Below are 25,338 nucleotides of genomic sequence, written 5' to 3' on the forward strand. Positions count from 1 at the left end.
CATTCAGTAACTTTAGTGACCCCTCATCCTTAAGTTGTGATATTTAATTGAAGTAGAAGGCCTGGTAATATGAAGAAAGCAGGGAGAAAGGAGCAGAGGATGTTTCTGGCATTGGTGGGATTGTGCAGTTTGTAATTTACTGCAAATTCTGAGTCCCAGATTTCAACCTGTGTTGCTTGCTTTCCTGATGAGTTCTGCTGATGGGGGAGGACTTTACCATATAGCTCCTGGATCCCTTTAATATCATCCTGAGAAAGCCGAAAGTTCTTGGTGTAGGTGTAGATAGGGGCCATGAGAGCTCCGGGGTCCTCAGAGTGCTCTAATCCCATAGCATGACCAAATTCATGGGCAGCAACCAGGAAGAGACTGTACCCTAAATAGCACAGTAAGACAGTGTTAGCTGCTTGCATTTAAATAGAATTGTACCAGACAGGCTATTCACAATAAATAATAATGATTAATATTTAACGCCTCCAATGGTGAACATCACACCTATTGCCACTAATGACATTTCACTGGAGAGATTCTAAAACCCTCTTTTGTAGGTGATTTTTGCTGCTGTCTCCCATGCAAGTGACTCTGACCAAGTGTTAATACTTGTGTGAGAAAAGGAAGTGTAGCAAATAACACTGGACATCCCTTTTAGGTACAGAATTAAACTTGCAATCTAGATATCAAATCTTCCTTTTCACCACAAAAAGGCTTGTAAGTGATAAACAGGTCTGTAAATCTGTGTCTCTGAGAACAGACTCTGAATTGGTACTGGTGTACCAAATATTGTTAGGTTAAAAATAACCTTTTATCATAGGATAACATATCATCAATTATGCCCAAACAGTCCCTGAAATTTGGCAGGTTTTTTTCTTCCTAAAATACACCCCCCCTTTCCCCCCCGCCCAAATATAGCATTTATTTGTAAATACGTAAAAAGCCTTTTGCCCATGTTAAAAGATGGACAAATATTAACCAAAACAATTTTAAATTGTGATATTCACCACATAGACTTTATATTGTCTCACTCATTTTTTAAACATGTTTTTCATCCTTTGCAATATCAGTCACAAATGTATTAATTTTTTACATTTAGTGTTTGTTCCTAATTTGTATCAGTGTACAATTTATTGCATACTAGTGAAATCCCATAGTACTTCTGGCTTTTAGTCTTGGAAAGAAACACTGGTGGGAAGAAAAACATCTATTTATTTATTAATTTATTTCATGGTTTTGTATTTTAAAAGGATCGTGCATCAGTATAACTTTAGGAAATCTGAATATTTCAGACAGATGAGCTCTGGGAGTGACTCTAGCTGTAGTCTCACATTTCAGTGTAGGGACTTTGCTCAGATTTCAGGCTGGGGAGAAGTGCTGTAACCAGCAGGGATGATGAGAATGAAATCACTGCACATGTGATGCCATCGGTGTGGGCACTGCCCAGTCACCCTTGCGTTGCCCTGACGAGGGGTGTTACCTTGATCTGGACAAAAGCCCCACTTGCGGTCGTCGTCGTAGCTGCTGGTGGAGGCACACCAGAGCTTGCCATCGTTGCGCCCTGCACTTGTGCACGACTCGTATTTATTCCCGAGGAAGATGAAGGGGAATACACAAGGAGCTCCCTCGGAATTTCCACCAACTGTTGACATAGCTGTGGAAAATGACAGGAAAACACAGTGAGAAGGGGATCCCTTTTGCTTCTTCTCCTAAACTACATGCTAAAGCCAGAAAGGAAGCAGAAACACTGCAATGCTTGTAGGAATATGAAGAGTAAGATTAAAAGTAATATTTGAAAATACTCTGACAGAATTAAAAAGGAAGAAGTCTAGACATTGCCATTGCAATGAACTTGCCAATAGTTTAGGTGGGGGTGAGAAGGAGCCCTGGACTCATGTTCACAGCTCTGGGAAAGCAGCAGTTTAACAGTGTTTTGTGGAAGGTGATTGTCCAGCAAGTATCTTTTAATGCTCACTCCTGGTGTTATTTTAAAGTGTTTTAAAGTATTTAGGTGGAAGGTATGGTTAGTGTCAGAAAGGTTAAAGAGCTATTGAATATCCACCTGGCTGGTAGGTGTCTCACTCAAGAATAAGCTTTATATACCCTGACAGCAGGGTACAGTTTAAAATTATATGATTTAAAACATTTTCTAAAGAGAAGGATATATTATATGTAGAAAACTTTTTTTTTAACCAGTAGTTCTGCAAAAACTTGAAAAATTTTCCCCCGCGTTCTCATCTATGTAGTATATGGCAGTAATATATAAGAAATAACATTTGTATGTGCAGGTACAAGGATTTCTAGAGGGAAGAGAATGCAACTGCATTTAAAATAACAGTTTAAAGTAGGTATCATGAACAGAATAGGAAAATAATATAAAAGTCATTTAAATTCATTTATACTGCTACCTGACAATGACAGTGCCTTTCAAATTATGGTCTGTCTTCTGGGAAGGTACATGAGAGCAATACAGAGGCAAAGCTGGTTGTGTCCCTAATTATTTATTAGTATTTATTTCTCATTCATTACTATTTATTAATAGCATTTTATGCTGAAAGCAAGCTTAAACTAAGTGTATTTCTTTGTTCCACTGATACCAACTGTGTTACCTAAGACTTTGACTACATTGATTCTAGATATATTGGTTCTTTTGTCTGTTGAAAGATCTTTAGAATTTTCTCTTCCTAACCATGTAGCAGGGTATAATGAATTTGATACCCTTTTTTTTTTTTTTTTTTTTTTTTTTGACATCTATAATGTGAAATGGAAGGGTTACACCTGGTAATCAAAAGTAACAGAAAGCCAAATACCAGTACCTCAAAGCTGTATTGCTAATGGTTGGGCCATTTTCAAAAGACCCCCAAAAATCAAAAAGCAGGATGCATGTAGGTTTGAATGTAGCTTCCCCTTCGCTCTGTTAAAAGCCAGAGATTTTAGAACTGCCATGGTTAACTTAGTCTCTATGCTTATGGCTGTAGCATGAATCCTAAGAATGAACACCTGCCAAGCTATTCAGGGCTCTAAATTAATTTTTGTTCCTTTATGTAGTAAAACTCAAGTTAAAAAGTATAAAAAATTGTGAAGAAAGCTGAAATCTATTTTTGTAGCTAAACCATTTCACTTAGTTCTTTTGAATTGCTGAAAAGATCTATTAACACAAGCTTAACATACTAAACAGGATTTCTTTTTACAAGTGTAAATGGTGAGTATTAAGCTAAAATATTATTCATACTTTCTTCTGTCACATGAGACTTCTCTTCCAGGGCCATTAACAAACCGTAATCTGCTTGTAATTATCCTGCAGTGGTAGCCATGTACGTTCAATGCCATTTGTGTATTCCTGACAAACCTGTGCTGTGACCACCTTGTTTATACAGATTGCTCCTGTTCCAGTTACATCCTTGGCCACCTCTGTTGAAATTGTGTCTAACTCATCAACTTCTGTGTGCTCTGGTGAAAGTGTGCCAAAGAAGACTTGTTAAAACAATGACCAATTAGACTGTGTTATGCAAGCAACATTCCTCGTACCAGTCTCTGGACAGAATCCATATTTCTTATCTCTGTCATAGTCTTCAGTGGTTCCACACCATCGGTATCCATCTGTTCTGCCTTCTGTTGTGCACTGGTCATAGGACTGGCCTTGGAATTTGAAGGGAAATTTGCATGGCTGCCCATCACCATTGCCACCCATTGTAAAAAGTACTGTAGGGGGAACGAGAGAGGAAAATGTCAGAACACAAGGCTCAGTATCAACAAGGAATCACAGTGTAAAGCATCCATGATTTGGCCCTTTTTAAGATGCCCAAGGGCACCTTTTCCCCCCCTTCTCTCACGCAGTTTAAAGCTGCAGCTAAAACCCAAATGTGTATGTGGGAAGGCTTGGCAGGTTACTTCTAACTTTGCTGTTGGTTTTGATTGACTAAACAGCCATTACAGCCTACATGTGTAGGATTTGAGGGGGTTTGCCTTTGCTTAGGCTGATCCATCAGTGGGAAGAGGCATTGTTTATGTGTGTGCTTCTTTTTACAGTAGCACTAAATAAACCCCCCAGGCCTCTTCTGGCTTAAGGGTGACTGGGAAAGGGTTCTAACAATGGAGTATTGTGACACAGATGGTCCATTTTGCCTTTTACACTTAAACCGGTAATTGGCTACAGCATCAGGGACATGAACCAGTAAGTTAAAGAAGTCCTACTAATGAGAGGATTTGGAGCTTTGCAGGCCTGGCTCACACACACAAGTTTGCTGAACTTCTGATCTGCCTGAGAGAGTGATTCTATCCTTCTACATCCTGGACATGGAAACAGCCACACAAGGGTCCTGTCTGCAACACACCCTGTGCTTCCCCGAATATTGGGTTTTGTTTCAGGTGCTGTACTAAGATAGGAAAGGTGCATTAACTAGGGCTGTGGCTATTGTGATTGGAGAAGGACTTTATTTTTTTAAAAAAGTAGTGATAGAATTGGAGAGCATAGTTAAACTGAGTTGTTTAGATGACTCACTCACCATGAGCTGCTTCCAGCTCTAGGTCTGGCAAACTCTGCATTTTAATAGCCTTTTTTATATTGGTTTACATGTGGCTAAGTTGCAAAAACCATATGGAAAGTCAGTCTCTTACTTTGCATGCTGCCTTTCTGAGCCGCAGTCAGAATGCAGTTTTTCATTTTGCTTGAGGCTACATCATGTGATGGTAACAACAATGGTTTATTAAGTTTTCAATTCCCCCCCTCTCCCCCCTTAACAATAAAATTGCGTTAATGTAAATGAAAGTTAGAGACTGGGGCAGTTTCCCCAAAAGAAAAGCCAAATTTACTTGTAAGGGGATCTTAAAGGGCCTTGTTCTGCATCATGGTAAGCTCAGCAATTTACTGGTAAAGACACACTGAAGTGAGAGCAGATTCAGACTGGACATTACTAATATGTGAACTTCACTTTTAGCTCTTCCTAGAAAAATTAACCAGTTGTGATGTCAGGAAACCTCAGGCTGGAAGGCTGCAAACCCCTGTGGCACAGATCCATGGTGGAGGTAGGTGCAGCTTCACGAGGGTTCTGCCTGGGAGAGCAGTCAGGCAGCAGCCTACAAGAACTGTGACCAGTGTGAGAGAGGTACAGGCAGAGAACAGATTGTTATATACAGGAGGACCAATGTTAGGAGCCTAAACTGCCGGTAGTGTCAGTGGAGTTTGGAAATGAGAGATATCAAGATGCCTTGATCCCATATGGCAAAGGAGAAGTTCAGCACACCTGTGTAAGATTTGCGTAGTAGGTAGATAACTTTCTGCTTTACCTCCAGCTTTGACAAACAATAGTTCAATCAGTTTACAAAATTAGGGTACAGATCTGGGACTAACTTTAGAAAAGCCTGGTGCAGCACCACAGCTTTAGACATGTTTCCATATATGCACTGTGGCTCTATAATGAGAAGAATTCAAACTAACTTCAGTGAGTTAAACATGAGAGAAACAAAGGCCAACAACCAGGAATGTTGCCGCCAACACAGACTGTCTGATATAAATCCTACCCTATCTGAATTTATTAGCTGGGGTTTAGCAAATGGTGCCTTGGAATAATGAGTGAACAATGCCACTCTGCATTTAATAAGAAACATCTGTGCATAACTGTTCATGGATCTTGCAAAACAATTACATCAGAAACAAAAGGCTGAAACCCTTCTGTTCCATTTCAGAAACCTTGACACTGGCATTTCCAGGAATCTCACTTTCAGAACCAGCTCTCCCTGACAGTGCTCCACTGCTTACATTTTCAGCCTTGCATGACTTTAGGATCTTACAAAGGTGTATCAGTCAGGGTATGTGGATCTCCATTTCTCCAGCTGCCTATAATCATGGCTTCATTCTGACTGCATCTGAGTGCTTGCAGTATTTTAAAGAAATGAGCCAAATTTTCTCTTTTGTGGCTGAAAAGAATTAATCCAAGGAAGAGGCGATTTGGGGAAAGGTGGGAAATAAAGGAGATGTCAAAATTTCCCCAAAAAAAAGATTGTGCAGTTATGTGCATGTGCACACTTACAGTCTGCTGAAGTAAATATTCTGAAAGTCATACCACTAACAATAAATTTTTAAAATTTTTTGTAATCTGTGTAAAGTTCATACTCCTGCTTGTTCATCCTCTGTACTTGTATTAATAGCTGTCACCAGGGTAGATCCCAGCTCTATATGTGATCTATACCAGGCAATTAGGGGTTTGGAAATTAAAGAATAACTTTTTACTGCATTAGGGCTCAAGACTGATATGTTCTACAACAGATTATCTTTGGAAACCACTGCCATCCTGAGGCAGAAAATCTGTAATCTTGTATTTGAAACTGTATAGTCTTGCAAATGAGCTTGAAAAAACCCCAAAACTTGTCAAGCAGGAATCCATTTAGTGTTTGGCTACAACAGGATTCCAGAGAATCCTATTTTGAACTTTTTCTATGTACACATACCTGCAAAATTTTGAAAAATGCATTTCGTGTCAGACATGTACATATGAATACATGTACATGTGTGGCAGTACTTGTGTGCTGGGACATGTTGGGCTCTACTTGTGCATTCTTGGGCTGGCAAACCCTGAACATAGTTTTGGTAGCTTGAGGCTTAAGCATCACTGATCTTCTTTCAGCAATCTGGATTCTCTTTCCTTGTACTGACTGCATGTAGCCATAACATTATAAATAAGTTCAGTACTATTGTTTCAAGCAGGATTAGCATGAATATGAAAAAAGCACCATTTCTTTCTGGTTTGCTCTCCTTCAAAACTTTCTTATTTTTTTTTATGACCCAGGAGTAGTAGGCAGGACTTTTACTGACCCAGTGCTTGATATGAAAGGTAAAAAGAGTGATGAAACACTCCCTGCTGCCCAAAGCTAATAGTCAGTTATGTACAAAGGGAAATAAATGAGTGTGGGAAACTGCAGTACTGGGAATGTCTGTTAATGTATGTGCCAGGAACTGGCAAACAGGACGTGGAACGAGTGGCTGAAAGCACCTTACCGTCTCTACTCTTCTCACTGCTGATAAATCACCTCAGTAGGCTACAGCCAATTAATTGCTTCTCTAAAGGTTTCCTACTGTGTGATGTACAGGAGATGAAATTAACACTCATACCAATAAATAGTCTGAAATGTTATATCCTCAAGATGTAAAGGCTCATCAAAATTTTCAAGCACAGAAATATGTGTTCCTATTGTTTTTAAAGGAAACATATTGTTATAAATTCATTTGAAAGATAATAATAATAAAAATTATATTGTGTATGATTTTAAAAAGTTATGGCTACACAAAGGCATTATACTCGTTATCTAATCTGTAGATGAATGTTTCCAAATATGAAATAAAATCCTTGTGAAACAGTTCTGGTCATCTTCCAAAAGGTAGAATTAAAGTACAATCTTAGCTTTCCTAGACCCTCTAATAATTTAGTACAGATACTGGCATGTTATGATTTCTGAAAGACATTCATTCCTTTATCTAAAAGGAAAGGAAGTGGGAAAAACACAAGAAGTGGATGAGCAAAGAAGAAAGGAACAGTCTGCCAGGAGAAAAATCACTAGAAACATTGGTCTACTTACACTCATGGGGACAAAAGCCATATTTCCCATCTGCATCGAAGTCTTTGGTTGTGGAACACCAGAGGAATCCATCGCTGCGTCCTGCATCTGTGCAGCTGTTGTATTCCTTGCCATTGAACCAGAAGGGAAATTTGCAGTATTCACCATCTGCATTTCCATACTTCACTCTGACCACTACAAAGAGAACAAATGCAGTGGTGAAACTAGCCACCAACTGATACAAAAAATACAATTTCTGGACATCTTATTTTCCTGGAAGATACTGATATAGAAATGCAGTCTGAATTTCCATTTTGAAATTCAATATACTGCTGGTCTCTCTATTGGCAAGATGATCATAGCTGAAATATAAACTGGTAATTTTAAAAGAATTACATGGATATTACTCATGGTGAAGTGTTAGAATCAGCCCAGAAAAATATATATGTTGTTACTATGGCAAGGCAAAGTTATAAACATGCTGTTAATACATTTAGTAATTTAGTTTCTTTAGTAATATGGTCTAAAATGTTCAGTATAGTTTCAAAGGTTCCAGGCAGCAGCTGAAAATGAGCTGAACATGCCTTGTGCCTCATAAACCACTTTGGTATTTCCAGTGGGACTTGTGTGACATCTGTGGCACGGGGGGACAGGGTAAGGAACACAGACACATCCAGATCCTGGGGTTTATTTCAGTTTGTACACACATGTAGTCTTATGAATACAGTATTGGTGCTGGAATATATGTTAATGCATAGATAAGTCACTTATTCATTGCATTTCTTTTAATGGCAGTAACTAACTGGTTGCTTGTGCAGTATTTGCTTTTGCAGTATTTTCACTTATAGGGAAAACAGTTTCCTCCTGCCTCTGAGGCAGGGAACCAGTCCAGTTAGTACAGTTACCAGCTGGTGCTTCTTCTGAAGGTGAAAGAAAGCCCAACAGAAGGAAGATGACTATTTTGGTATTAAAGTTCAATTATTTTTTTGATGGGAAGACAGATGAGAAAGCTAGAATTTGAAATGAAACACAAATGTGAGTTTATATTCTTATTTTAAGTGTTCCAAATTATTTTACAGGACAAGATGATAATCAGTATGTATGATTGTGGCAAAGTTCAAGCAGAAAAAAGCAGGTTACAAAACTACTAGGCCTTTTTTGCCTAGTTCAGGTGATATTATCTAGATCTGTTCTTCTAAGGGTATGGCAAAGTGCCTGTGAAAGATTCTTGAAGATGCTCTTAATCTGCTGTTTGATGTTAATTTTGTTTTGGTCACCAGCATGAGTGATTTCTATTCCACATGTTTATAAGATACTATGAGTATTTAAAAACCTATTCAAGTGGATGCTTCTACTTTTAGCAACTGGAGCTGCAGCTTAAATCATCTTAAATCATCATGTGAGCAGAAAAACGCTGACCAGTCTGCCTCTTGAAAATAAACTTAAAGGTATTGTAGTTTGAACCCCTGAGAACTGAAGCATTCAAAATTGTAGCCATGGCTTTGTACTTTCACAGAATTCCTGAAGGTTATGCAGCATCAGGCCTACTGTTAATTCAGTTTTTCATGGGATAATAGTGGAGGAACAGAAAGGGAAATCCTATTTCATTAGGAATTACATAAACATGTTGTAGAAAACATTTTAAATTGTATAAATGAATTTTCACCTCCTAATATTTACTGTCAGTCAGTGAAAGAATTTAATGCAGTGCCTGAAACAGTATTAAAACAGAGCAGCCAGCAGGCCATATGTTCTGAAACATGAAAAAAAGTCTGGTACCTTGTCCCTCTCCAAGAGTCCACAGTTCATCATCATCAAAATGGGAGTCTCCTCCAATTCCTGGCCCTGGTGCAAAGGCATGAGCCAGGAGACCGTCTTTGCCATCAAAGGGGTATCCATCACCATGTTCTGCAGGAGAAAGCAGACAAAAAAGAGCAGTTTCTAATGACCTCAGGCAGAGTCTGTACATGAATGATGATTATCATGTGTACTTTCCCATCCAAGACAGCAGCAGAATAGTCTAGTGAGTGAATTTATTGGTTTGGGTTGTGCTGGAAAGATTGAACCAGAAGAGAAGCAGCCAGTTCTTACAAAGAACATTAAGAGTCAGTACTGCAGTTGTCACAGCATGGTATTTTATATCTCATAAGTATTGTGGAAAGAAAGCAAAAATTGTGAAGAACAGTGAAGAATTGTACATGTGATGTATGACTGTATACACAGTGCTATTTCTCAATAAAAGCTGATAGGGAATTTTAAAGTAAACATTGTAGATGAGGGATATTTTCAGGTAATTCGTATCACTCTCCAACACAGAGATTAGAAAGTAAAGGCAGATTTCACTTTGCAGGCTGCTCTTTTCTTCTGCACCTCACACTGCTGTGCTCTTTGCTTTGTGCAGGATACTCACTACCCCAGCAGGAAAGCAAAGCTGGGTGTCAGCAGTGAGCTCTGGAAAGCCAGCCTGCTCTTGCTTCTCTGAGCCCTGAAGGAGAGTATCCCTCATCCACTTGAAGCACTCCGAGAGCCAGGCAGCTCACAGGGCAGCAGCAGGTTAAGCAGCTCTCATGTTAACACACTGTAGGCTTTTCTTGGAAGTACACCACTTGTGGGTAAGGCAGGCTGGCACGGGCATAGCCCTGGTATTCATAGCTCTCCCACCACACTGACCTGTGCATCAAAGCTGGCTGCCAGCATCTCCAGTTGCATCATTCCTGGTCTTTTGGTCTGATGTCTTGCCATTTAACAGAAGCCCTAAATACACAGGCCTGATTCTCTCCTCTGCTACACTGATTTCAGGCTGGTGTCACTCTTAATACTAGTTCAGTTCATTCCCTTCAGGAGACTAGTGTGTCAGTTGTTAAGAAAAAGATTTTGACATATATCAGGTGCTTTACTCCCGTTTATTTCAAAGTAGATCCTTTGCTTAAGAGAAAGGTTAAAAATGAAGAAACCTCACAGCTGTCTCAGCCCCTGTGAATCTGATATGCAGTAAAGTGATAGGAATGACTGAATTGTGGAAGCAGCTCTTTGCCCACAGTATCTGAGCTGGCTATAGCCAGCAAGTACTAAAACCAGCAGAAACACTTCTGCTTTTGTAAGAATTTTTTTTTTTTTTTTTTTTTTGCAAACCGAGCCAGTCTGGATGAGGATCTGAAGTCCTGAGTGTACAGAATCTCTGCAGCTTTTGAGGTCAACTCATCAGTAGCTAAAGCAATGAAAACCAGCTTGAAATGAAGGCTTTTACAAAGAGTTCAGTTATTCTTTGAACTCTTCACTTAACTTCCAAAGTCTACCTCCCAAGTAATTGGCTGCACAAATATCTTTATTGGTATTAAAAATTCTGTGACTGTCCAGAAGTTAAAACCCCCCATGTTTACACTGAAAAGCCATAAATATTTTTTCAGGGGAAACCAGAATTAATTGAGAAGGCATGCACAATGAAAATGAATCAAGTCACCCATCATCAGCTGCACCCAAACCATAGTTCTGCTCATGATCCATATTTTTAAATTCTTCAAGACCAAAGAATGCATTGAAAGCTTGCATTCTGCCATGCTAAAGAATGGAAACCAGCTATGGAGTCAAAATGGGAAGGCACGAATCCATTTTTAAGCTCTCCAGTATGTTAGAACTCTCACCACTATCACTGGAAAACAGCACACAAAGCTATAAATAAGTGGTATGATGCTATTCCGTTCTCTTCTGTGGCAGGAAGCCAGCTCACATCATCTGAAGATCTATACCAATATGTCTCAGTTCTATTTCTGATTTGTAAATTTAAAAATAAAATGTTGCCCCTAGCAATTCTCTTTTGGAAAGATAAATATAGTGTAAGGATATTGTATAAATACTTCCCTCTCTCTCTCTCATGTAAAAGAAAGTCTTAGTGAAATTAGATCTTAGCTTGTATGAGCCAAGTGTGAACTAGGACAAGGTTTGCCAGAAAGGCTTATGAGGGCGGATCATTCTAATACTGAGGATTAATGAAAGGAACAAAACCAAAACCATAAGTAAAAATAGAAAAATATACCCCATCGGCCAAAATTAATCATAATGTCTGCTTCTCCATCATTTATTCGGTTAAATCTCAGCGGTGTGACATCACTCCAGACTTGAAAGGCTCGAGCAAAGGCATCATCTACTGTCTCAGGATCCAATCTGGGGTATAGGCCTATAATCCTTAGAGGTAAAAGCAACAGTTAAGTAACACACAAACATGCTCCCTGTATTAGTTGTTTACTGCTCAACATGCTGAGTAGACTCAGCAGTGAAACCAGCTAAGAGGTAACACTGCTGCACATGAGATCTAAACAACTTCCTTTGATTCAGAGATGTGTTTAGATGTTGCACTTACTGTTTATTTTCTTTTGGAATTGATGCAGCAGCAAGAAGAAAATTATAAATCCAGAGGCTGTAAAGCCTGGATGGCAGTGAGCCTTGCACAAAACATTTTGAGTTTTGCATTAGCACTGAGACCAGAAAAGGAGCTCAGTAACATTCTGGAAGTTTCAAGTGTGGATTGTTTTGCCCTTCAATAAGAGCAGAAAAGCAGCCCTTCTCCCTCACCTGTGTCTCTAACTGTATATTGTTTCATCCCTGTGGAATGCTAATCCTTTACCTGTGTGTGGGATACATTGGCAATAGGATACACAGGGAAACAGGAAGAAAAAGCATGTAAGATAAAGCTGCAGGCCTGACCTGAGAAAGGGACAAACTCTCTAGTATGTTGCTTTTTTCTTCTTCATATATTTTAATTGGACTTCTTACTGCCTTATATTATAGCCTATCTGCCATGTAAAGACTAAAGACAAGTTTCCAATTCTTTGCTGCTGTGACTGTGCATAGTGAGGGAAACTATTTTGTGCCTAAGGAGAGTGAGGAAGAATCAGAGGGAGCACATCAGCAAGTAGGGGCTGCAAGAGCAGCTGCCACGGGTTTTTTCAGCGTTTATTAGGTTAGTCACAGCCCAACGAACGCTTGGAGTCCAAACGTGTGAGGGAACAGCAGACTAAGTCAAGCACCTAAGACAAATCTGCTGGTTTTTCTCATTGGTGGTAAATGATTGCTCATGGACCACCTAAGGTAATGAGTTTTTTACTACAATGAGAGTTGTATTGGTCCCTAACTCTTCAGAAGAATATGAAATTAGAACATGCCAAACTTATTGCAATAGGCTTGTTATAACTTGTATTTGTATATAGCTGAAATACAATTGCTTGATTTTAAAATTTATTTAATCATCTCCTTTTTAGGACTGCAGGATGAAGAGGAGTTTGGCCTCTGCAATCAATAAATACTGTGATCCTCCTGGAGCAGGTGGGCAGGTGAGATACTCCTGCTCCAACTCCCTTAGGATGCTTGCTGCAGATCAAAGAGTAAACCCAAAATCTCTTTAGTTTCAACCAGAAAGTTGATGTCGAGATGATTCTTCCTGATACATGACAGTTTGAAATCACAGAGGTATTTGTTAAAGCATCTGGTAGTTAACCAAACACCAGGGGATTCTAATTCAAGGAGTCTTGTCTAGCCTTTGGGTCTTGGAAGTGCTATGGTTATATGTGAACAGAACCCAGCATTACCAGTCAGTACCTGTATGTTATATGATTCTTTTCCCATTTTGGCTTTCTTGCAAAGAAGTTGTAATTGGCTACATCAGGGTTACCACAACGAGGTTTCTTCATTGTCTCAATAGTGTTTTGATCCAAATCTCCTGTTTCAGGCAGCCCAAAAAATTTCTGCATTTTCTTCAGCGTATCTTTCAGGACAAATAAATTGCAACTGTCTTTTGGGCACCCATAGTATTTATTCAGGTATTGCTTGGGAAAAAAAGCACAGAACAAAGAATTTAAAATTCATAAAATAAATAGTTAATCATTGTAAAGAAATAAATACTGTAATTCCATGTTAGCTTTCTACCTGTAATTTTTAAGTTTTCAAAATTACTATTATTAGTAAGTGAGGGACCAGCAGAATCATCTTAATTGACACAAAGCATCCTTGATCACATGATGTTGCTAATTAAACAGTCATTTCCACTATTAGCTATCACCTTTACTTAATGAATTGCTTTTAGTTATTAGAGCATAGAGCTTCAATGTAGAGCTACAAAGTAAAAATGGGTTTGTCTTTTTTTGTTTTCTTTATGATGTATAAATCTGCTTACAGTTTTAGACTTTGTGTAATTGGTGTTGGAAGAATCTGGATTATTGAGAAACTTCTCAAGAAATCAAAGCAACCCCACAAATGAGACCGCATTGATTGCAAAGAAAAACCCCATTCTTTATTCAAACCACACAGAGTTGTTTGAATGTTGTATGTGTTTGTTTTTGAGCCAAACATTGCAAAGAACTGAAGAAGAAAGTATTTGGTAACATTTCAGTTGCTTGGACACTGCAGCCAATCAATATTTGCATACTTAAAACTCCACTGAATGCTCCAGCACATTATGGCCAGACTGATGTTTCTGATACAGCCATGATGGCAATTCATACAGTTCTTTCTCATTAAAAAAGAGTGATCATAAGAGATCCAAAAGATGGCACAAATCCCATTATTTTCATCTCCTACCTAAAATAATACCCACCAAAGTCTCTCCCCTTCTCTTAAGGATGAGTTTACAGTATTTTATGCCTCTCTGTGAAAGAAAAGCTTCAGCCGTGTGAAATGGCAGCTACTCCCAAACTGCACCCAAATGGGTGCTTGGCACTGCCCAGAGCTGAGAGATGCCAGTGGTGCTGTGAGACAGGAAGGTTGCAAGTTACTGATTTTCCTGGTAAAAACAATCTGCAGCCGAGGAAGAAAAAACCCTTCAGGTATTGTATCCCAAATATTAACTACAAGTCCAAGGTAGGAAAACACCTGAATAAGGTAAAGGTCTATTTGCCAAAAATACACGAGGAATATCAGGGAGAACTATTTCAAACTGAGGATTACAAGAAGCCTGCCAAAAAGACGGCACATTTAAGTTCTTGCGCCAGCAAGTATTCCCAAGAGAAACCTTGTTTCATGTGTCTAATTAATTGCTGAAATACACCCAGGAGACTGGGGATATTACCACAACATCAGGAATATAAAGCAGAGGATATTTGATACCTGCTGTTGGTCAAGCCTAGATTTCACCACTCTCCTCACAAAGTCCAGGCTAACCTCATCTGCCCAGCATAGGAAATGGTTCAGGGCTTACTCAGAAAAGGATTTAATCAAGATGTTACACCATTTCCTTCAGAAGGTCCTCCATTCATCATGATTAAGCACAGACTGTGGCTAGTTTTTGTGGGATTTTTGTAATGTACTTCTGATGTGGTATTTCTCCAGTGGAGACTGTGGCACTGGCAAATAAGGAACACAGAGTGGTTTCATCTTAGCTTCCACTGAGCTGCTGTCTACACATAGTTAATGGGGCCTGGTGGAAATGATGTGAAATGCATTAAGAACATAATCAAACAAGCCAGTTTGGTTCTTATCCTGATTTTCACTTTCATGTAGTTCGATGGATTTTCTTATGCCTCTGCTTGCATCCCCCAATGATGTACCATAGTATAATATAGACTGTATATCAGGATTGAAGTTTACTGAAGAAACAGGCTGCTGCTCTTGCCATTTTAGGTTTGGGAGCAAGCTATACAACCAAAAATATAATCTGTGGCATGATAAAGAATTTTACTTGATAGAATTCTAAATAAAAAGCTAACCCCTTTCAGTTTTTCCTAAAATGGAGATTTTATTGAAGATGACAAATGACCATGATCAGCTGTTCTATGAGGAGAGAATCTTAAAGAAATGTAATGTCTATGCAAACCACATCTTGGCCTAGGCTGTGAAACACAGTTTCCCCGGAGTCAGCAGGGAGCTGTGGTGATCTGGAATTTTGATCCAGCCCATTAATGAAACAGGGTCCAGCTGCAACATAGCAATTTGTGTTCTGATGCTGAGTGTTGGGGCTGTTCTGATGGAGGGTGTGAGGAAATGCAGCCAGTAAGCATTGCCCAAGAATACCCCAAGAAAGACAAAGAAGTGGTGCAGAGTTTAACCAGCTTGTAATTTTCCTCTGAGTACACATAATAAATAGGTTGTTTGAAAGAAACAGAGATGAGGGGAGATGTGGATTGCAGTTATTAAATAAAAGCCTGGCAGTGTCTAAGAAAATAGATTCTCTAAGAGTGGTTAAATTGCTGTTAGACATGTGGGACCCCTCTCTCCTCTCCCAAATGCACTGCCCCTGCCCCCAGCCCTTGGCTACTGTGCTGTTAGGGCAAAACTGTGGGTGAATTTGTTTTGTTAACGACTGAGGAATGCCATTTTTGGGTCAGTTTGTCTGTTTTTCCTAAACTTTCCAACACAGCTCCCAACTGGAAATTCTCTCTCTACCCTCCCCCAGACCTTCTTTAACCTGGGAAGCTTTCCCAAGATGCATACACACTCCTAAAGAGAAGTGACCAACTTTCAAATCTCTATGTCCTAAAATAAGAGTAATTTATCTCAATCCTCCTTAAAATGGATTTACTGCTGAAGAAGAGAAATGTCTATAATTTACATGCTAAATAAGGATAATCTATCTCAATCTCCCTTTAAATGGACTTCCACATAATGTCACTTTTATGAAGGTCCATGGGGCTAAAAAAAGGTTAGAATAAAATGCTGTAGAGTTATAGCTATAATTTGCTCATATCACAGAAATCCAAACTCCTTTTTTTTTGTTCCAGATTGGATTTGGGAAAAAAATGTCTTTAAACCTTTGATGAGATTGTTTTCCAAAGTCAAAACTAGTCACAATGGCTTCTGAAATTCGAGCCAGCTTTCAGTTGTAGTGTCCCTTGAAGCTGTGTTTATGCAATGCATGGTAAACAATCTGGAAAACACACTTCTGAAAGCTGTGATACATGCATTAAGAGAGTCTCGACTGCCCTCACGTCTACTTAAGTAAAAAGAATTACATGTCTCTTATTTGCCCTTCTCCCCTCTTTACCATTGCAATCTTTTGATTATAGTTGTGATGATTTACTAAAAATATTTTGTATCTTGAGACCTAAGGAAAAAAAAACCCAAAAAACTGACTTTCTTTGCTGGCTTTAAAAATTTTAAGAGAGGAAACATTACTTGGCTCCTGTTTTAACTTTTGAAAGCTGATACCTTTGCTAGCTAGCTAGCACTTCCAGAGACTCTAGGGAAAGAATGCTACACTCATTCCTTAGCCTCAGCTGAAACAAGAAAGAAACATCTGCTTATGAAACAACAATATAAATCTGAAGCAAAGATGAAACCAACACTTACCACTGCTAGTTCTTTGTCTGTTTTGGGAGTGCTGTCTCCAGGAAACTTAATGATTGGTGACGGTGCGGCTAAAGTTTTGTTAAAAAGATATACTTGGATGAATAGTACTTTAAAAATGAAGCCACAGCCAATGTGAGTCTTCATGCTGCCTAAACTTGCACTCTCCTCTTTGGAAAAAGCTTTTGCCCACTGCCTCTCCGTTACTTTAGCTGCAGTGCACCAGTTGCTTATCTGCACATCTTAACTCTCAGCACCGTTTTCCCTTTTGCTTGCTCTAGCAATTCCTTTGTATGTTTAAAACATCCAGATGCGCAGTCTCAAGCTACCACAAGAGGAAGTCTGAAAACTAGTGGAAACATGAGAAAAGGGCAGTTACCAGATGTGATTGCTGTGATTTTAAGGTAGCAACAGGCAGATAGTTATTATTGCTGAAAGAGGCCACATTTTCTCCTCATTTGTATATATGAAAGCATTTATTTATGCCAGAGAGGAAGAAAAAACAAAACTTGACAATCTTGAAGACAAAGTGTCCCACATTTATTTAAAAAAAAAAAAAAAAAAAAAAAAAGAGAGAAAGAAATTACTAAACATTATTTTCCTGGCTAGGAATTTTTACTATTTTTTAGCCTATTTTTATGTCACAGACATAATGATATGCTTTAGTCATATGTGGTTATGCTTCCACACAGTGCCTTGCAGCAAACATTTTGATTATGGATTTTGAGACAGACCCTGCACAGGGCAGTGCAGCTGAGTGAGGCTTCTTGTCCCCCTCCTGCTGAGACTACACAGAGTGTGGGTCTGTACTCAGGGCTCAGCGTGCTCTGTGTGAGCCTCACTCCCTCCCTGCTCTCTGCACAACCTGCAGAACTCTCAGTAAGATTATTGTGGCTCCTTGGGTTCAGACCCAGCTTGAGGCTTTGCCACCGACAGACACAGCGTGTCACCTTACCCCTACAGGGTAAAATATAATTAGGCAGATTCAGCAGTAGAAATTAACTTTAATAACTGATGTCAGGGAAATTGTACAAAATTCAGTGTTTGCTTGTAAGGGGGGTTTGACCACCTGGTGCAGCTGCCTTAATCTGAAATTTTGGTGTAAATCTGGCCATTGTCATGGACAGTCCATTTATTGTGTCATTCATAATATTGCCAGGTTTGAGGTGCTATTACAAGTGAAATATTATTTTAGCTGAATATCCCTAATCTGGGGGTTTTGCTCATCACATTTCAAGATGGGAGGCTGGTAATTCTGCATGATTGCAAACTGTGTTCTGGCCAGCCAAGGGTCTACAGTTTCTACTAAACACAAGTCCAGCTATGAAAGTTCCTCTGACCTGTATGTCACCATAAAGATTGCCACGGCTTTCCAATGAATGCTAAATGAAAAGTTTTCCAGATATGACCCCTGTTAACAAATAGGGCTGTTAATGAAAAGAAGGTACTTTGCAGGTGTTTGGAATTTACTGATGATATTTGATAATAGATTGCAAATAGTTAATATTGGCAGTTGTTTATGTTAATATCAAGCTATTTTGCTAACTGTGCCCCATCATCCATGAAGAGAATAGTCTTACATAAAGGCAAGGATTTCAAAGGAGGGGCTGAGGGCTCAGGGAGAAAGCATTTTCAGGGGCTTGTGCTGCCCATATACTTCAAATGAGAGCCCAACACAGCAACTATATGCAGGGCTGCTGGGTGAATCAGCCATGGGAAATGTCACTTGACGCTCAGGAGAGAAAGAGGAGTTACGGGAACTTTGTGCATGAATGGAGCTGTCTTTGTCAGCAAGTGGTTTTGTATTTATCCCTGCTCATCCTTTCAGGAACGAATCCAATGTGACTTGAGTTAGAGTGAACAACTTTCCCCTAATGGTTCAACTTTGAAATGACACATTCTTTTGTAGCAATTCCCCATCAGCAAAAATCCATGGTCATTTAAAGTGTTGCTGTAATAAACAGCAGTTCTGGAAATATGATCCAGGTTTTCCAGTGCCCAGTACTTGGTTGTGGGGAATGACTCGTCTGCTTTGTTTGTGATGACAGCTCATATTTGTATCTGGCCATGTGACACTGTAAGAGAACAAAGGCTAAGGCTTCACTATGTGTGCCAAGTTAGTCTTAGGTCTCCTTAATTAAGCAAGTAAAAATATTAGGTATCATGTTGCAAATTCTGCAGTTATTTCTGTGCTCCATGTTAGGTCAAGGGCTGACATAAATCTTAAGTCATGAGAACCACGTCATTTTCATAAGAATTTTAATGTAATTTATGACAGCTTAGCAGCTTTCATTTAGAAGGGTACTGTGGTGAAGCCGTTTAAAGCCAAATGTGTCCTGGCACATTCAGTTGCACTCATACACCTCATTGAAAACTAATGAATGCTCTGTTCTCCCTCTGTCCTAATGAATATTGGATCAGAAATGGATGAGGAAACTTTTGAATGGACTGTGAGGTCTGTGCAGTTTGAAAATCTCACTGTATTTTGTTTCTTATCTTTGCTGGCAGTGAGAGTAGGTTGAGGTCACCTTTTAAATACACTTTGTAAAAGAAACTGGCAAAGCAACAGAAACCACGCAGACCTGCAGTGAAGCATTGTTTCTCACCTTTGTTTGCATTTTTGCTGATACTACTTCAGTGAGTGAGCAGTTAAGCAAGTTATGTTCAATTAGGAAACATAATACATAATGGAATATTGGATTTATGGGTACTGGGTGAAGCAATAGATTGAGTTTCTGAGCAGTCAGTGAAAAGCATTCTCTTTCATTAGCACATGACATCAGAGATCCTGGCTGAGCTGCCCCTCTTTCAGATTGGCAATGCAAAATAAATGCTGATGACACTTTGTGAGAGTAGAAGTCCTATTGTATTGAGACTAAATTTGGGGTAAAACGTTTCTTATCTCCTTGTATTTGTCTTTAAGCTCTATGTCTTTAAGCTCTAAGCCATCATCCTGTTCTTAGTGTGCTACAGAGGTGCTGCTTTTACAGGCTGGGAATGCAGTGGTGTTCAGTCCTGGCAGTAGGGACATTTGGCTGCTGGCTGGCCTCTGCTTTGACTCAGAGGTTGGGCTAAATGACTCTTGAGGTCAGTTACAGCCCAAATTACCCCGTCACCCTACCACTCTTGCTGAGTTTGAAGACATTATGATGTGTTTTCTTATCTCAGACTAGGTAAGGTTAAATCAGGGAGACAGACTCTGAAGCAACTGAAGTGACATATTCTGACATTGACAGATTAACTGGTGTTAGTGTTTAGTGCATAAACATTCCTCAGCCCTCCATACCCTGAAGAGATTACTTCTGACAGTAATTAATTAGATTAAATAATTAAATAATTAATTCTGGGTAGACTCCCTAGAAGTTAAACGTTAAGCAAAGAGGCAATACAAAATGAAGGGAAAGAAGAAAAGGCCCTGCTGAGAAGAGAATCCAAGGCCATCTACCAACTTTATGGAAGAGCTGAAGCAATAACCTAGCTTTCCTTTCTCTTACCATAATCCTCCATAAGATATTTTGTCTATGTAAACAGATGCTACCTCTGGATTAGCTACAGAAAATGAACAGTTATATCTCCTATTATTGCCTTTATGTATTTGTGGAAAAATTAATTTCCCTGTTGCATATAATTTCTATATTAGGTATTTTTATGATATACACATTGCTTTATCTCTCCTTAATCATAAAAAGCTCCTCTATAGTTACTGAGTTTGTTTCAGGTCAGAACAACTCCATATTGAAAATTTTAAACTATCTACTTTGTGAGTAAGATACCAAATTTACTTTTTAAATGTCTACTTCCATGCATTAATAGTTACTGTATGGCAGACACCACACAGTCTGAGAGGGCAAATACCTCTTTTGAGGGCATACTTCAATAATAACAGTAACAAGGGAATCATGATGTCTTTTGAGCTGTAAGCTACATCTCTCAGTAGATCTGACTGCGGTAAGAGAAACACGAGCAGGCATTAACATGCTGTTTTTATCAAAGGATTTTTCTGTTTCAGAAAATGATTTTTGAAATGATTCAGAAGCACTCAGCAGTTTCAAGATTAGACTTCAAATGGTGTCCTGGGTAATTTGCTCACAGAGTAGTCATCCCTCCAGAAATGTACTGTAGCAATTCCTATTGTCACTAATTCCAAAATTTTATCAAAAGCTGATGATTTCCTTGTGGTTCCAGAGGAGTATGTCAGGCAGAGTGTCCTGAGCACAGGCCATGGGAGGATGATGGATTTATTCCTGGTGGAGTTTCATGTTTTAAATTGAAACCTGTTGCTAGGCTGAAGAAGTAAATAATCATCAGGACAATTAAGGTCTTAAGAAAACAGCTGATTCTCTGATTACCAACTCAGCTGGTTCTAACTGGGTACAGTGGGATGTGTGTCTGCAAGTAAACTATTTCAGTATGTGTATATAACCTCTTATGTGTTTTCTAGGTCATGTGCTGTCAGTTTATAGTGTCTGGTTTAGGAAGCAAAACAAGTTCGATTAACGCAGATGCATGCATTGATTTTAGCAGGATTTGTGGAAAAGAAAGAACCAATTAAAGTTCTTAGAGCTAATATGGTGTTCTCAGAGTGTTTCAAACAGAACTGGAAAACCCAAAGCTTGGTGATGGAAAAGTTTGCCTGAACTTCAGGAAAGGTGCCAATGAAATTATCCCAAGGTCTAGTTTAGCCAGACCTTGGCTAGTTTTTGGTTTTCCAGGGTTGCCTTGTGACTCATTCTCTTTTCAGAGATCCCATTTTGCAATTTCTCCTGGATCAGCATTCCAGAGCCTTCTTTCTTCTTGTCTGGGGAAGAAAAGTTTATAAGTACCAGGAAACCAAAGAGCTTACAGAAGAAAGCATGGGACTGGACAATGCTAAAAACAAGATTTTGATGCCTTTTGCCACATGTCTGACTTGTAGGGCACTGTGGTAGAAAGTAGCAAGGCCACTAGTGTGTTGCCAGACTGAGCCCCCCCTGAGCTTGAGGTGTGTAGGAATCATTCACTCACTGCTTTTTCTTAGTGGTACCTGTGCTGAAGATGGACCATCTATATGAGTAACAGTAGTGACATACTAAGGGACTACATTGTTTCTGGGGTTTGACACTGGCAAGTCACTAAGCTCCAAGTACCTGCCTTTCAGTGCCTGTAACAGAAATAGTGAGCGCCTGCTGCAGCTGGCTGAAGATGTGTGCCCCTGTAGGAACAGAGGAAGGCATGATACTAGCAGTTTATTTGTTTTAGTAAGGTTGTCTCTAGGAAGCAATCGTTAGTCACAGCAGTCCCCACTGAGTTTAAAAGGATTAATAACTTCAGCAAGAACTCATTTATATTGCAGGCAAGTGAGCTCATCTAAGCCCTGTATGTTGAAGGGTTGATCCTAACAGAACGTAAGGTTTAAACATCCACATCATTTATTATCTGGATGTGCTCTCTATCTGCTCAGCAGCTGGCTCAGGCTTCAGTGATCAAATTCACCATATCTGACCACCACACGAGGGAGTCTTTAAACTGTTGGAAATCAGTATGTGTGTGTGTGTGCACGGAGGGGTGAGAGTGGGACAATGTACAATGGGTCAACAGTTGGTACCAGATATGGTTTTCAGCATTTAAGGTAGCAATTATATTTTTCCTTTTGTTTCTCTCATCCTTTCTGTTTTAGGAAATTAGGTTCTAAGGATGTGAAGTTCTGCTGACACATAGATATGATTTGTTAGCTTGCTACTAAATTAGAAATGAATTTTTTAAAATTCAATAATGAACTGGACGTTGTGGATACAAGGTGCAGAACTAACATGCTGGTGGTTCCATACTGATGCTTCCACATACTGGTAGTTCAGAAGAAGTCCTGATGCTGCTGTATTTGGTTAAGCTTGGTAAACTCAGCATGATCCTCAGTAGCACTGGGAACTGATCCTGCCATCCACATCGGTGTTGCCTTGTGCCATATGTTGTGAATGGGCCTGTTGAGCTCCATGAGGCACCTTGCAGTGTAAAATGTGAGTAAAGATGATGGGACCAAGCCCTTTTCTAGCCAGGTAGCCATCCCTACCCCCATAGTAAGAGCAAGAGCTAAACTGATGTGATGGCATGATCAGCTCCTAAGCCCATAGAACAGAGCTACGGCATTTCTGCTGTTCAGATTTCAGACAGATCCTAAGGAATACTGCACTGAATGACCCATTTCTCAAATTCTATGAAGAGGCACATTACTTACAAATAGTGCCACACCAAAGCCTGACTATTCCCCACTGCTGTTCTGTTTGTATTCATGGGAGATCTCTTCGCTGTAACAATGGGCAAGTGCAATCCTGAATATGTCAGAATAATAGTTCTGCTTGCTTTGCTGCTGCTGCTGGGCAGCCGCTTGTTGCTAGTCACTGTACACCTCACTTGTCATTATAGTGTTGGTATTCAGACACCAAGGGGCCTTAATTAATGACTTTGAAGATATGGTCTTTTATAATTCATGACAGAACTTTAATTAAAATCAAATATATAGCAGTTGAACTAGCAGAGGATTTAAAGTGCACAATCTTCGATGGAGACAGTGATTTCCTCTGACCACTGGTGATGGATGCTGAATGCAAATTCCATTTCATCACAGGAGATTCAGAACAGAATGGGCTTTTTTTTTAATTTGAAACAGAGAGGTCCCTGTTGTTATAGACTGAAAAAATGGTAAGGTCAAGAGGCCTGTAGATTTGATTCCCTCTCCTACCCCCATTTCCTCCTCTAGAATCCTCATGTATTTTAAATGTCTGTATTGGTAAGGAAAAAAAAAAGGACACAATTCTGTGTGATGCTTATTTATTATTTTTAGAGGTGGTGTGTAAAAATGCTGTGCATGGTTCAGGTACTTACTCCAGGACTCTTGTCAAAGCAGTAGGAGGATTCTTACTTCACATAAAGGGAAACTGAGGCAGTGCTTTCACTTGGACAATGCAGGAGAAGTTAATGGAATTTTGAAGAGTTCAGCCTGGTTCACTGATCGAGTACATGTCTTTCTGGCCCATGTTGGGATAACTGAACTTAAGCAAATACGTAGCAGAATCATTGCTGTAGGTTAAATGTGCCAGGGAGCCTGATTTTCTTATGACAGTTGAATTTATTTCACTTTATTTAGCCTTACTGTCTAACTGGGTTCACCTAAATTTCTTAAAAAACATGTTTTTTTCCTAGCATACTTATACTGCTATCCCACTACTGCAGTGACTTCCATGGCATTCTTTGAATGGATTTCATGGTCTTGCTGGTTACTCTGCTTACTGAGAGTAAATAGAAGATATTTGTGGCTTTGATTTTACAATTTCGAGTTGTATTTTAAATTTTATTATCTCATCTGTTCTACTAAGGGATGGGTCTTCTTTTCTGTGGGATTAGTTGATTGTCTGAGGTTGCCAAGTTTCCCTGTTGTGCGTGTATGTGCCACAGACGCTCGCCGAGTAGCTGGCTCTGAGGTCGAGCTCTGGGCAAGTCTTTGTCAGCTGCTGCAGCAAAGGACACTCTTCGACAAAGGAGCGGGAGGCTGGGTGAGAACGGCGGTGAGGCTCGCTTCAACCACTGTTGACCAAGGTTCTGGGGAGAAGAAGGAGGTGAGGGAGGCTTTTCTGGGAAACAGAAGCAGTTTTATTGAGGGTCGAAGGAAAACTCCAAAAAAGCCCCATGGAGCCCCTGACAGAGGCGGAGCACACAGAAGTAACCAACAGGTACATGGCAAAGGGGAGGAACCGAGGCAGGGAAATATACAGCAAGACCGATGGGAGACGGGATAGGCAGGGAGGGTGAACCAGGGCCAATTAAAAAGCAATGACATAACCAGGGGAGGAGAGGCTGGCGGCCATTGCAGACACGCAAGCTGTCACATCTTTCCCGCCACGGCCAACGGCTTTTCCCGCCAAACTGCCTGAGGGCTGCCTGAGGGCGGCCATGTCAAGGCAGGCAGCCATTTCATGGTTCCTGGGCCCCTGGGGGTTAAACCATTGGACCTTTTGTCCCATGGGGTCCAGCACACCCTGGCGGGAGCTGTGGCTCACCACAACATGTATGGAGGCCAATCTATGATCTTACCATCAGAAACCAACAAACAAACAAACAAACAAAACCAACCAACAAGAATAACTATCTGTTACATATACAAAAGCTAATAAATTAAACAAAATTTACTATTTAATAGAGCTAAGGGAAACTGGTCAATAAGTCATGTCAAGATATTTCAAAAGATTGCCATGAGAGGGAGATGAATAATCGAAAAAATTGCATTTGAATAAATTAGTCACTGCAAGCTGTTAAAAAATCAGAAATGTCTTATTTAGTAGCTATAGAAATGGTTTAACAGTAGGAAAATATGATTAAAAATGTCTTTGCTAAATATTGGACATAATTCAGCCATCTATAGTTACCATCTTTACAGTAGCAATAATTTCTCCTGGAAAGGAGGAAAGGATTTCTTCAGTGGTTGCTCTTGGTAATGTTGCAAAAAGTTCACTTGTTTCATATTACTAACTTTTCATGTAGTACTTTAACCAACTGCTA

General features: G+C 39.6%; 1 protein-coding gene across 1 annotated transcript in view; it reads right to left on the reverse strand.

The window, feature by feature from the left end:
- Positions 1-17,136, reverse strand: part of MMP2 (matrix metallopeptidase 2) — a 29,544-nt gene extending 12,408 nt beyond the window's left edge. Inside the window, exons 1-8 of the mRNA XM_032121840.1 lie at positions 16,813-17,136; positions 13,132-13,358; positions 11,573-11,721; positions 9,319-9,447; positions 7,561-7,734; positions 3,517-3,690; positions 1,469-1,642; positions 218-373 (exon numbers count right to left, since the gene is read on the reverse strand). Coding sequence (XP_031977731.1) covers positions 218-373; positions 1,469-1,642; positions 3,517-3,690; positions 7,561-7,734; positions 9,319-9,447; positions 11,573-11,721; positions 13,132-13,358; positions 16,813-16,956 — 1,327 coding nt within the window. The 5' untranslated portion in view covers positions 16,957-17,136. The remainder of the gene's footprint in view (positions 1-217; positions 374-1,468; positions 1,643-3,516; positions 3,691-7,560; positions 7,735-9,318; positions 9,448-11,572; positions 11,722-13,131; positions 13,359-16,812) is intronic.
- Positions 17,137-25,338: the final 8,202 nt, after the last annotated feature.

The sequence above is a fragment of the Corvus moneduloides genome, chromosome 12 (assembly GCF_009650955.1).
Source record: "Corvus moneduloides isolate bCorMon1 chromosome 12, bCorMon1.pri, whole genome shotgun sequence".
NCBI classification, from domain to species: domain Eukaryota; kingdom Metazoa; phylum Chordata; class Aves; order Passeriformes; family Corvidae; genus Corvus; species Corvus moneduloides.